This window comes from Jaculus jaculus, chromosome 4, assembly GCF_020740685.1.
Source record: "Jaculus jaculus isolate mJacJac1 chromosome 4, mJacJac1.mat.Y.cur, whole genome shotgun sequence".
Lineage (NCBI taxonomy): Eukaryota > Metazoa > Chordata > Mammalia > Rodentia > Dipodidae > Jaculus > Jaculus jaculus.
In genome coordinates, this window is record NC_059105.1 from 1,274,548 (window position 1) to 1,287,367 (window position 12,820).

General features: G+C 55.3%; 1 protein-coding gene across 15 annotated transcripts in view; it reads left to right on the forward strand.

Annotated features, from left to right (window-relative positions):
• Kif1a (kinesin family member 1A) overlaps window positions 1–12,820 on the forward strand; it is an 88,688-nt gene that overhangs the window by 55,044 nt on the left and 20,824 nt on the right. For 10 of the 15 annotated variants that reach the window (XM_045146725.1, XM_045146729.1, XM_045146739.1 and 7 more), the window contains 10 exons: window positions 2,337–2,455; window positions 5,032–5,117; window positions 6,003–6,141; window positions 6,229–6,397; window positions 6,551–6,641; window positions 7,690–7,808; window positions 8,772–8,827; window positions 9,652–9,760; window positions 10,503–10,569; window positions 10,664–10,748. In XM_045146725.1, coding sequence (XP_045002660.1) covers window positions 2,337–2,455; window positions 5,032–5,117; window positions 6,003–6,141; window positions 6,229–6,397; window positions 6,551–6,641; window positions 7,690–7,808; window positions 8,772–8,827; window positions 9,652–9,760; window positions 10,503–10,569; window positions 10,664–10,748 — 1,040 coding nt within the window. Of the gene's footprint in view, window positions 1–2,336; window positions 2,456–5,031; window positions 5,118–6,002; window positions 6,142–6,225; window positions 6,398–6,550; window positions 6,642–7,689; window positions 7,809–8,771; window positions 8,828–9,651; window positions 9,761–10,502; window positions 10,570–10,663; window positions 10,749–12,820 lie in introns of all 15 variants that reach the window. The other 5 variants (XM_045146724.1, XM_045146727.1, XM_045146726.1 and 2 more) reach the window with 1 other exon arrangement.

Consider the following 12,820-nt stretch of genomic DNA (forward strand, 5'->3'; position numbering starts at 1 on the left):
TTCATTCTATCACAGTCTCTGTGAGGACTGAGTGGGGCTGTGGGGCGGGAGGGGCCACGGTGCTCCTGTGCACTCTCCAACACCTGATGCCGCGCCACACAGCTAGACTTGCAGCTCTTACCCGGTAAGAATGCGCACCTGCCCAGGAGCAGGTCAAGAGGTCAGAGGGGTCCAGAAGTTTGGGCCACACAGGGCTGTTTTTCAGTGTGCAGCTCCTGTCAGACCCCATACTATGGGCTGCACCTTGCCTGCACTTTGGATGTGGGCCATGGCAGTGTGGTGCAGTGGTGTCTGATGGGGGAAGATGTGAAAGATAACATGGAGACACTGATCCGCTCTGCTATTGGCTGTGCTGGTTAGGCAGGGAGGCAGCGAGGCACGTGGTGAAGAGCTGCCTATGAGACAGCCTGCAGGTCCTGTCCCAGCTCTGGCCTTTGCTGCCAGCCCTGGCCACTGCCGGCTCTTTTTATGCCTCAGTCCCTTCACCTATGAAGTGGCCCTGAATGCCATATTTCAGCAGCTCAAATGGACCATCTTAGAACCCAGATCTAATCTGAAACCCATAAAAGGGAAGGTAAGGCCAACTCAACTAATAGGCATTGCTCTTAAGACAGGACTGGAGACCTGCCTCCCAGCTGTTGGGGAGTGACAGTTTAATCTCCATCCCTGCCTCCCATGGGGCCTGGCCTCGGTGGCCCCAATGTTACCAGCTGTGGCATTTCCTCCCATGGCCTTGCAGTGTGTGCCCGGGCATCTAATTATGGGACCCTGAGGCCAGGGAGTTAGCACAATAGCAAGAAGGCTAGAGGCTGCAAGGCCCAGTGGAGAGCCAAGATGGCCTTGCCCTGTCTCTGTTTACCACTCTGGGCACTGCTTCAGACACCTGACTTGCCTTTGGGGGGCAGTGGAGAAGGATTAGGCCATGGGTGTGAAGGACCCAAGAGCTCCCATGAGCGTCCATAGGGTGGAGGTCACCACTGTGGTGCCATGAGAGCACATCTTGTTAACTCTGGAGGGGTCTGCTGGCTCAAAGCAGTCTCTGTGTCACTGTACCTTAAACCCTCTATGGAGGCAGCCTGAGATGCCAGGGCCGCCTGGAGGAAGCAGAGATAGCATCCAGCCCTGGCTCTGGGTCCTCACCTGGCCCTCTGGGCTTCACACATCCTGTCCTTAGCAGCTCCCTCCCAGTGGCTACTAGAAGAAAGTGGTCTGGACAGTGCTCTTCTGCGGTGTCCTCTAAGGAGGCACAGTGCTGAGGAAGTCACCCTAGAGAGGCTCCCAGGGCCCAGCAGCAAGGGTCATTTTAGACCCTAAGATGAGGCCTGCCTTGGGGTTTCCCTGGAATGACTTGCTGGGACCCTGCCATATGTAGAGAGTCCATAGGTGCTCTCAGTGTCAGAATATGGAGCTGCAGGCGGAGGCTGGGAGCCAAAAGGAGAGTGCAGTTGAGCTGTTGTCGTGGGAGGGGGCAGGCAGTCCAGGGGTTCATTGACCCATGTGGCCAGATAGAGCAAGCTTAAGAGGTGAGGTGAAGCTGGGCCACCCTAGGCCTCAGATGCCACTTCAAGGAGTTTGGGCATCACTGTGGGTATGGGGACTTCTGTGTGGCAGGGCCATAGGGGAGGCAGGGTGGTGATGATACCAGCTGAGGGACCTTCAGTGAGATTCTTGAAGTAGAACTGGCAGCTTTGACTAGAAAGGATGAGCATTGCCATGCTCAGGCTTCTGAGGAACTGGTATGTACTCAGAGGTACTCCTGCCCAGGGATGGGGTGTCCTTCAGGAACTTGGGGTGTTGGGTAAGGCTGTGGCACAACAGGATGGGGTCTGACTCCAGGTGAGCTGAGAGACCCAGCTGAGTGTGCAGCACCATCTGTGGTCACAAGATTCTGTGCCATGTCCATGCTGTTCATGGGAAGAGCTTGGGCATCTAGCCGCTCATGGGGCCTGGGGGAAGTGGGTGTCAGTGCACTGGAGGATCAAGGCTCAGTGCACCCCTGTCCAGCCCGGGTTCTTACAGTCCTTGAAGCAGGCTGAAACCCCTCCTCAGCTCTTCTCTTCTCAGATGGCCATGTCCAGGCTGAGCTGGGCTGTGCTCTCTGTCAGCCGAAACCCTCTCCCCCTCCTCTCTGTGCCCACCCTCCTGTCTCTGAGCACTGAGCAACCTCCTCCTCACCCCCGCGCCTGTCCCCAGCCTGCCTCTGCGCCAGCCCTGGCCACCCCACAGCTTTGCTCTGCTTTGCAGCTCTGTGTTGTGTCGTAAGCCGGCTGTGCTGTCACTGCTGCTGCTCGGAGAGTACCCGAGGGCCACGCGTGACTGCAGCCATGCTCCCACAGGGCCTTCGTGTACCTGAGCAACCTGTTGTACCCTGTGCCGCTGGTGCACCGTGTGGCCATCGTCAGCGAGAAGGGCGAGGTGAAGGGGTTCCTCCGTGTGGCTGTGCAGGCCATCTCAGGTATGTGCGGGCCAGGGTAGTGTGCACCTCAGAGCTCTGGGGCAGGCTCTGCCTTTGTGAGTGAAGGCGGGGTGGAGGAAGGACGCTGTGCAGCGGTCAGTGTGGGCTAGTCCAGGACCACCCCCCATGCACACCTCTGGGGCCAACCTGGAGCTTTCTGTACCTCTTCCAGGCTAGCCTGCAAGTGAGGCTTAAAAGAAAAGTCCTCTGTGTCCATCTCTGAGCACTAACCTCTATTGGGCCAGCCAGGAACACCTCAGCCATGCAGGCTCAGCCCAGGGCTGCTTGATCCCACTCTGGCTCAGGGTCCCTGGTGCCCATCAGGCAACCTAGATGGACCCAGTGATACCTTGCTTCTTCCCCACAGCCAGTCCCATTATCTCACAGTCTGTGGAGTTGGCCTGTCCCTGCTCATGGAAGCCCTCCATGGCCTCCTCAGGTCTCTGCTCCATGACCTTTCCTCAGGTCCTGGTCTCAGACCTGGGCCTAACTTGGAGGCTGCAGACCCTCCTCACATGTGGGCCTGTGGATGCAGCTTACCCCTGCCTTCAGAGGTCCAGACCTTTGCACTGCTCCAGGCCTCAGTTTGCTCAACGTTAGGCAGGATCTTATTTTAATGCTTTTTGCCTGGAGGGTGTTGGTAGAACCACCTAGAACAAGGTGAAGGTCACAGCTTGCAGGGGACCATGAAGTCAGAGAGTGATGCAGGGCTGTAATACTAGCTGTAGGCTCTCTTCCCTGTCCTGCACCATGATCGTCTTGTCCAGGGGACTTGCTGCCTTCACTCCTATAGATTTTGACTATCTAGTACCCATGTGAGCAAGAAAGGGGCAGATGGAGAGTTGGTAGGTGCTGCAGGTTGGTTCACTGTGGACATCTAGAGAAGCCACAAGATTCTCATACCCACCCACCCCTGTTGTCACATCCCCTAGGTTCTGCTTCTCAAATCCCTCCCAGCTTCTTATACATCCCCCACATGTTCTCATGCCCTCTCAGGGTCTCATACCCCCAGATTCTCATATCCCCAGATTCTTAAAACCCCTCTGGCTCTCACCCCCTCCAGGTTCTTCTACCTTCAGGCTCTCATACCCACCAGTTTCTCATACCCCAGGCTTTCAGTTCCCTCCCCTAGACTCTGAGATCCCTGGGTTCTTACGCACCCAGTTTCTCACAATCCTGACTTTTACATGTGTCCTCATCCTCTACGTGCAACGCCTATCCCTTCTCCCCTGGTGTCTTGGCCATTCTAGCTAGCTTCCATCACGCTGAGGAACTTGAGAACTTGCTATGTCATCAGCCCATGGTCCTGCGCCTCTCACTAGCCATGGTGGCCTGACTGTCGCTCACATGTCTTCAGGCCCATCGCTATGACTGACCTGGTGCTGACCCCAGGGTCCCCATCTTGGAGCACTCCTGCCCCAGCCCTCTGCTGAACAGTGGGGTAGTTACTGCCATGTCCTCCTCCAGGGCTGTGGGAACACTGACTGCACCTTACTTCCTGAAGGCTTGCTGTCCCACCCTGCCAAGCCCTCTCACTCCCGTCGACTCCAGCAGCTCCCACTATGCATCTTGGCCACATCTTAGAGAGCAGAGGGCTGGGCCACAGCCCAGGTGCGGGTTAGCTTCTGTCCTCCTCTGCCTTTGGTGGAAGAGCCCTCTGCAAGTCCCTGTGAAGGCTGGTGAAGGACCTAGCTCAGGTTCACCTCCAGCACTGTCACCCTGTACTGTGGGCCAGGCCCTCCTCTGTGTCCCAGACGAAGGCAAGCTGCTAGGAAGGTGAGACCATAACTGTCCCCACGTTGTACTCAAGAGATGAGGCTGGGGAGGTACCTGTGATAAGATCTGATCATGCTGCGTCCTCAGTCCTTGTATGAAGACAACTGGATTTCAGTGTATTGGGGGCCAGTCCTAATATTTCCCTGTCTGTGGCTGTGGAGAAGTGACTTAGGAAATGCACAGCCCTGAGTTGCTTCTGCCTCACCCTGGGGCCAGAAGAACAGAGCTTCCAGCCTTGAGCCGTCAAGCAGAGAGGAGGGCAGTGGGACAGTAGCCTGAGGTCTGAGTCAGGCCAATGGGGGCCATAGCGCCTGAAGTAGAATCTGGCAACAAGAGAGCCAAGAGAGGAGGTAGCAGAAGCACAAAGGGAAACCACCAAGCCCTTTGAAGACCATGGTCAGCTGAGCAGAGAGCAGAGCTAGGGCCACCTAATGTCTAGATGGGTGGTGGCAGAGGAGTGGCTGTAATGCTGGAAGCCACATCAGTAAGTATGAGGGGCATTCTGCAGGGAGAGGTGGAGGGCTTTTATAACCCTCTGTTCTGCCTGAGCACTTGTGAGGGGCAAGACAGAGCCAGAAAGAAAGGCTCTGATAAGAACAGGCTGTCTTTGGATCCCTGAGCCAGCACAGTGGAGGTCACTGGGCCCCAGTGGCCCCTGGCCTGCAGTTGGTCATATTGGCTGTCCCGGTGCAGGTGAGAGTCTGGCCACTTGGTTTCTGTGCCCTAAGCCTGGGGCCACTTGGCCTGGATCTGCCAGCCTTAGGGGACAGCCTAACCGACCACCTGCTGTCCTCTTGCAGCTGATGAAGAGGCCCCAGATTACGGTTCTGGCGTTCGTCAGTCAGGAACTGCTAAAATCTCCTTTGATGACCAGCATTTTGAGAAGGTACTGTGAAGGCTCTCCTTGTGCATTGGGGCACCTTGCCCATCAGCCCCCAGGCCTCCAGTGAGCAGCCCTGTTGAGGCCCTGTTGTCCAAGTCTTCTCTCCACCTAAGCTCTGGGCCTGCTTTGTCCTTTGCCATGCAAAAACCATGTTGTCCCTTCTTTGGTCTGTCAGGACCCTTTGAGTTCACCATCTCCTTGGCCTCTCCTGGGTCTCACACAGCAAGGCAGAGCTGGGGCATAGTGTTAGCTTTCAGTATAAGCAACCCCATTCTCCCTGCTCTTGGGCTAGCCTTCCCCTGGGTACCCATAGAACATTCCATTTCTGCTACTCCTTCCCTGTCTCCCTTGCCTGAAACCCATGAAAATGAGGAAGGCTTCACTTAGGCCACCTACCACTGGACTTCACAGAAGAGACCAAACCCAGGACTCCAGCTCTCTGAGGAAAGTGGAGGAACAGGTCCCATGCAGCAGCCCCTGTCCCAGGCTCAAGGGCCTCGTCCTCTTGGGCTGCCCTAGCATGTGCTCACCTGGCCACTTGGCTCACAACCTCCATCTCAAGATGCATAGAATGGGCATGTCTGCCTATGACCTGTGACCCCCCCCCCCCCAGTAGGTGCCCTGGTGATGAAGGGCAAAACTAAGACCAAGGACTGACAGGTGGGACATTTCTCCCAGGGAGCTTGTTGCTGTAGCACACTTAGATCGTACAGTTAAAGTGGGCTGTTCATAGCAGGGGAGACAGAGGCCCTCAGAGTGAATGCTCCACCCTAGTCAGGGTCTGGCTCAGGCCCTCCCACCGCACAGCTTTCCCATGGCCCATGACAAAGCTGCAGTGGCTCCAGCCCACCCAGCTCCCCAGATCCCTCCGACTTTATGTCCTCATAGTTCCAGGCTGAGTCCTGCCCTGTGGTGGGGATGTCCCGCTCAGGGACGTCCCAGGAGGAGCTGCGAATCGTGGAAGGCCAGGGTCAGGGCGCTGATGCTGGTCCCTCTGCTGACGAGGTCAACAATAATACCTGCTCAGGTAGGTGTGGCCCACCACCCGAAGCATGCGTGTGTGGGACCAGGTCTTGAAGAGTGTGAAGCCTAGAGACCCTGTCACTCCTAGCAGCGGTACCTCCAGAAGGCCTCCTAGACAGCCCTGAGAAGGCCACCCTGGATGGGCCCCTGGATGCAGCCCTGGACCACCTCCGTCTGGGCAGCACCTTCACCTTCCGAGTGACAGTCTTGCAGGCATCCAGTATCTCTGCCGAATATGCTGACATCTTCTGCCAGTTCAAGTGAGCCTGCCATCTCTGTCCAGGCTGTGGGGAGGTGGAGGCCCACCAGGGCTATGTGGCCGGCATGGGCTTTGCCCAGACCCAGACACTGTCCCGTGAGGTGTGGGTCCCTGCCGCAAGTCCCAGCCCCAAGCGCCGCCTCCCACTTTGCAGCTTTATCCACCGACACGACGAGGCTTTCTCCACCGAACCCCTGAAGAACACCGGCAGAGGGCCCCCTCTTGGCTTCTACCACGTCCAAAATGTAGGTCCTAAGCCTCTTGCCCCTAAAACACACCCTTAGAGTGCCCTCCCTATAATTCATTCTTCTCTTCTGAACAGGCTGTACTGGCAGTACCTGGCACCAGGATACTGAGCCTCCAGTGCCATGTTGAGGTGTTGGTACCACTACTAGGTAGCAGGGGACCCGTATGGGTTTAAAAATGGAGACGGGGGTCAGAATAGAGCCCCCGAGAGCTTCCCATAGTGAGCCTTAAGCAGACGTGGATATGGAGTGTCCAGTGAAGTAGTGGCCAGGGTTTGTGCTGAGGGCTCAGTGTGCCTGGCAAAGGAAGGCTAGGCCTGGGTGTCAGGCATACAGAGGAAGCAGGGCATCATGCTGTAGGATGCCTGGGCAGTCTTGAGAGGCCAGGAGAACTCCAGGTGTGAGGTATTCAGAGCTGGGCTGCTGAGACCTCAGAGTAGGGCCTCTGGGCCTCTGACGTGGAGTAGTCTGCAAGGCTCCACCGGGACTGCCTGACACAGTCCCAAGGCAGGGCAGGGAGCCTGGGGTGCACATTTCTCAGTGTCAGGCAGGGCTGGCTCCTGCTAAGAGCTCTCGTTGGCTTCCTTACACCCACTCTCATGGCCTTCTGCCTATGTTTCTGTGTCCAAATGACAGTCACATTGGTGAGACCCATCCCATGACCTCACTTTAGCTTGGTCATCTCTCGAATGCCCCATCTCAAGGTAGTTATGTTTCAAAAGCTTAAGGGTTAGTGTTTCATCAGGAACTAGAGTCAACTTGACGAGTGGGAGGAGTGGGGGTATTGTGGGCTTGATACAGTGTGGCCACTCTGCTCAGTTCTGTGTTCTGGATGACAGTTGAACCTTGTGTCCCCAACTTTCCTGGAGATAGAAGCCAAGGTCTGCTAGCCTGTGTCGGACCTGAGTGTGTCTTGAGAGCAGTGGCCCATTTGGCCAGGTCTAGAAGAAGTGCATCATCCTTCTAGAGGGCAGAGAGGAGTGACAGCTGGGTTCCCAGTGGAAACTGAGCGTTTTGGCTATGACACACCTTCCCTCCCTCCCTCCAGATTGCCGTGGAGGTGACCAAGTCCTTCATTGAGTACATCAAAAGCCAGCCCATTGTGTTTGAGGTCTTCGGCCACTACCAGCAGCACCCATTCCCTCCCCTGTGCAAGGATGTGCTCAGGTCAGTCACCTGGGCCACCCAGGGGTCTTCACCCAGCAGTCTCCAGGCCACAGAGCCCATATGTCTTCTCTCTCTCTCTCTCTCTCTCTCTTGCTTTGTGGTTTTTGTTTGGTTGAATTTTTGGGGTGTGCATATGTGTGTTATGCATGATGTGTTTATGCATGTAATGTATGTGAGCATGTGCAGGTGTGCACACATGTGCAGAGGACAGAGGAAGGTGTCAGGTGTCTTCTATAGCTCTTCCACCTATTTTCCTGAGACAGAGTCTCTCACTGACCTCAAAGCTAACTTTTCTGGTTAGACTGGATGATCAGGGATCCCCGACAATTCTCTTGTCTCCATCCCCATCACACTTGGGTTACATGTGTGGCTCATGCCCACCTTTTTTAGGTTCTGGGGATCAAACTCAGGACCTTATGTGCAGCAAGTGCTCTGACCTGCTGAGCCATCTCTCCCCAGGTCTTCAGAAGCTGTGGGGTAAGGTTAGGGCAGCCCTAGGCCATTTTGCCCTGCACCCCAGCATATGCACAGGTGTCTTACCCACACTTATGGCATGGGGAGGTGCGTATAGGCCCAGGCTTCTCCCCAGCTGTCTCCTCTCTGCTAAGCAGGCCAAGGAGCTGAGAGGTGTGCAAATGTGGAAGACAGGCAGCAGTAGGTACTGTCTAGGGTACTGACCCCAATACCCTTATCCACACTGGTTGGGAAAGAAGTCTCTGGGAGCCAGAGCTCAGTCTCTTGGGTCCCTGGAGCCTTGTTGGGCCTCTGAGGTAGTATCTGGGGTCCTGAAGATCTCTTTTCCCCGCTTCAACTTGATCCAGGGCCTGGCACTCAGGTCTTTCCTTTGAAAAGGGAGGCAGGGAAGGAAAGGCAGCTGCCTCCCCCGTCCTGGGCTGCCCATTCCAGCCAGGGCCTACAGAAAGATGCTCGCCTGGGTCCCTTAACCTCGTCTTCTTCCCACAGCCCTCTGAGGCCTTCACGCCGCCACTTCCCTCGGGTTATGCCACTGTCCAAGCCAGGTATGCAGGGCTTTTCTGAATCCAATGGGGCCATGAGGAGCCTGCGTTATGAGCGCAGATGTAGGGGGCCCCACGGTGAGGTGGCCTTCTAGGCTAAATGTGCCATGGGTGGTGCCTTCCAGTTGCCAGACCTGCCTCACATCTATGGGGTAAACAGTTTGCAGCTTTGTGCTTTGTTCAATTTTCCCAGCTGTCCAAGCAGGAGATATTTAGGTCCAGTGACAGGTAGTGTGGTGAGCACTCAGATGGGACTTAACGGTAGAAGGCCTTTGTGATAGAGCCGAAGCAGGGGTGGTGGACAGACGCAGGTCCACACACACTGTATGGGAGTGGGGTAGTAACAGTGTCAGAAATTGGACAGGGTGGAGGGCCAAGAAGCTGAGGACAGGACCTGCTGGGCAAGGTGTGCATGCTAGCAAGATGTGTTCGGACTTTTGCTGTGGCTAAGTATAGCTCAGGTGAGGCTAAGCTGCACAGTGGGAAACTCCCTGGAGGCTGTGTCTGTCTCTGCTGCCCTGCTGGCTCGTGAGACCTCAAGCTGTCACCCTCCTTAGAGGCTCATGCCCACATGTGTAAAGCACACACTGCTTTCACTGGGCATGGAGAGCATGAATGGCCACATATCTGAGATCACCACCAGGTTCCTCAGGCCTGACTGCCCAGTGTTGAGAGTGTCTTGGTGCCCATAGCATGGTTGGAGCCAGCTTGGCATTGCTCTTGGAAAGGGCTAGTGCCAATGCAGCCTTTGCAACCCTCTCCCCTGAATACCTCATCATGTGAGGAGCCAGGTCACCATCATCACAAATCTCCCTCCTGTCCCCCAGTACCTGCCACCAAACTCAGCACTATGACGCGGCCATCCCCAGGACCTTGCCACTGCAAGTATGACCTGCTGGTCTACTTCGAGATCTGTGAGCTGGAAGCCAACGGCGAGTGAGTGGATGCCCATAGTGCCCAGGCTGGGGCGGGTAGGGAGGTATGAGGTGCTGAGTTCTTCTTTCAGCTGGCATGTACTAACCATCTCCTGTAGACCAGGCCTTGTGAGTGCTGGGGCAGACTCATTTGGCAGCTGGTGGCCAACAACACTGAGTACTAGGAGTGCCAACAAGGTTGGAGGCCGGGGTTAGAGCTGGAGGGGCAGGCAGATGTGGAGAGTTACTGATGTGACCAAAGGATCTTGGAGTGAAGAACTTAAGGACGGAAGGGTACAGGGATCCAGGCCACAGTGCAGATCCAGCAGGTCTTCCTGGTAGGAAGAGCTGGGAACCCACAATGGCTGGCTTGGAGTAGGAGGGACCAGAAGTCCCAAGAGACTTGAGCTCTATCTAACCTGAGCTGGAGGGCTGGAACACAAGAACCCTGCTCCTGGCCATGAATTACTGACTTGTAGAGGAAACAGGACTCTGGGAACTGCCAGCCCAAAGGGCCAGGACCTTATGTCTTGGAAATCCCCTGGACATTTCCCAGTGCAGTGGGCAGAATGTGGGTGAGCAAGGGTCAAGTGAGCTCTCCAAGGTCTCTGTACCCAGAAAACCTGTTCCTTGGACTGACACCCACTTTTCCCAAGGAAGTGGCCATGCTTTCCTGTTTCTGGCCCTCTGCTTGGGAACCAGGTCCTATGCTGTTGGTGGGGCAGGAGGAGGGGCTCTGTGTCTTACTCTGGTCTCTCTTCCAGTTATATCCCTGCTGTGGTAGACCACCGTGGAGGCATGCCATGCATGGGCACCTTCCTCCTCCACCAGGTTTGTCACCCTCCCTGCCCACCTCAACCACCTCCCCCAATTCCTCCTATGGCCCCAGGGCCATCTGACTGTCCTCTCTCCTGACACCTCTCAGGGTATCCAGAGACGAATAACAGTGACTCTGTTGCATGAGACAGGCAGCCACAGCCGTTGGAAGGAAGTGCGCGAGCTGGTCGTGGGTAAGTGGAGAAGGCAGAGGCAGCCTCAGGAGTAACCTGCTTGGACACATGCCTGGGTCCTAACCAGAAATCTGCCCTGTGGCTCTGGCTAGGTTAGGAAACTTCTCTGTGCCTCAGCCTGGGAAGGAGAGCCTTGGACTTAGGGTTATTGCCCCAACTTTTCACTTAATCTGCTTAAATTCTTCAGGGATACTAAAACAAACTGAGTGGATTAAAACAGCATATTTTTTTAAAATATTTTTTGTCCATTATTTATTTATTTATTTATTTGAGAGCGACAGACACAGAGAGAAAGACAGATAGAGGTAGAGAGAGAGAATGGGCGTGCCAGGGCTTCCAGCCACTGCAAACAAACTCCAGATGCGTGCACCCCCTTGTGCATCTGGCTAACGTGGGACCTGGGGAACCGAGCCTCGAACCGGGGTCCTTAGGCTTCACAGGCAAGCGCTTAACCGCTAAGCCATCTCTCCAGCCCAAAACAGCATATGTTTATCATGTAATAGTTCCTAAGGCCACAAGTGAGTAAACAGCAAGAGGCATGCATTATCTCCTGGAGCCTGTAGTTCATCCTCACCTGGCTTCTGGGGCATGTGATAGTCCTGGGAATCCCAGTCTTGTGGAAGGAGTGGTCCCTGCATGCTGGCGACAACCGCTGTATGACAATACGACCACTGCATTTACTTCAAGGTAGCCTCAGCTTAACGGGTGGCATCACAGCACCCTCTGTCCTCAGGAAGCTGTGCTGAGCTTCCAGATTGGGACTTCAGCATAACTCTGGGGAGAGCCCAGGCCAACCTAAATTACCATCCAGCACCTTGGGGCTGTTCTCCATGACTTCCTTTGAACTTGGCTACCAAGCTTTCCTTTGCTAAGTTATCCTCTAGGCTCTCTCTCATTCTGGGATACAGACAGCTGTCCCTCCCAGTATGTGGTCAGCATAAGCCTCTGCTCCTGCCCTGGAGCCAAGGGACTTCTCTCTGGAAGCTCACTTAGTCCTGGCTGTTTCAGTGACAGGCAGGCACGGGATCAGGGATACTGTCCCTGGGTTTGCCTGTTATTCCTTGTCCTAGCATGCACTGGAGTATAGGGTGGGTGGTAGGGTAATTCTTTTGTGAACTTGGGTTCCCATTCTAGGAAAAGAGCTTGTCTTGTCTTCCCAGCTTCAGACCCAGTAGGCCTGGGGTGGCTACGTTCCAAGCCGCACATCCATTCCCAGGGGGCCCTGTGAGATGGAGGAGTCAGGACAAGGGAGGAATAACCAGACTCTGGGTGGGTGGTCTTTCAAGACTAGGCCATGGGGAAGTGCAGGAAAGCCCAGCCCAGCCCTCATCTCCCTCGTTGTGCCCATCACACTCTGGGCACACACCTGCTTCTGAGAGCTGGGATTCTACTCTGGGCAGGTTCTTTCTGCCCTAAACTCCTCCCAGCCATGGGCACCCCAAGTACTGCTGGGCCTGGCATGGAGAAAGGGTTGATTACAGGACCTCACATTGCCTCCTCCCAGAACTCATATGCTGCAAAGCTGCGAGTCAAAGCTGCAGGGATAGGGCAGGGCACCCTCAGAGTACCCAGGAGTGGGGGAAGCTGGTCACTCTTGCTGGCTGAGCAAAGACTCCTGTGCCATCTGTGTGTTCCTTAGAAAGAGCAGATGTTGCACCCATGCAAGGAATTATGAGACCAGGCTCCCATCTCACAGGCAGACAGGCACATTTACCCCAAGCTCAGGTCTGGGAAGCCATGGAGGAATTGTCAGTGCAAGAAGGGCCTATGGATGGGCTCTACTTCTTTCCTCCTCACTGCTGTCAGGTGTAAGCATAAAACAGTCAGGAGCAGCTCTCCCTTGTCTTGCCAAGGTCTCCTTGTACTGCAGGTAGGAAGGCCTGAGCTGAGCAGTTGGGATCCATTATAAGGTGTAATTATAGCTGAGAAACAGAATGCAGCTGCCTGCTGGAAGGAGATAGTGTAAGGGGTGCCCAGGGTCACTGGGCTGCCAGGACCCTGTCAGCCTCCATGTCCACCCTGATTGTTTTTATTATATGGCCCTCAGTCACATGGGAAACTCACTTGCTGCC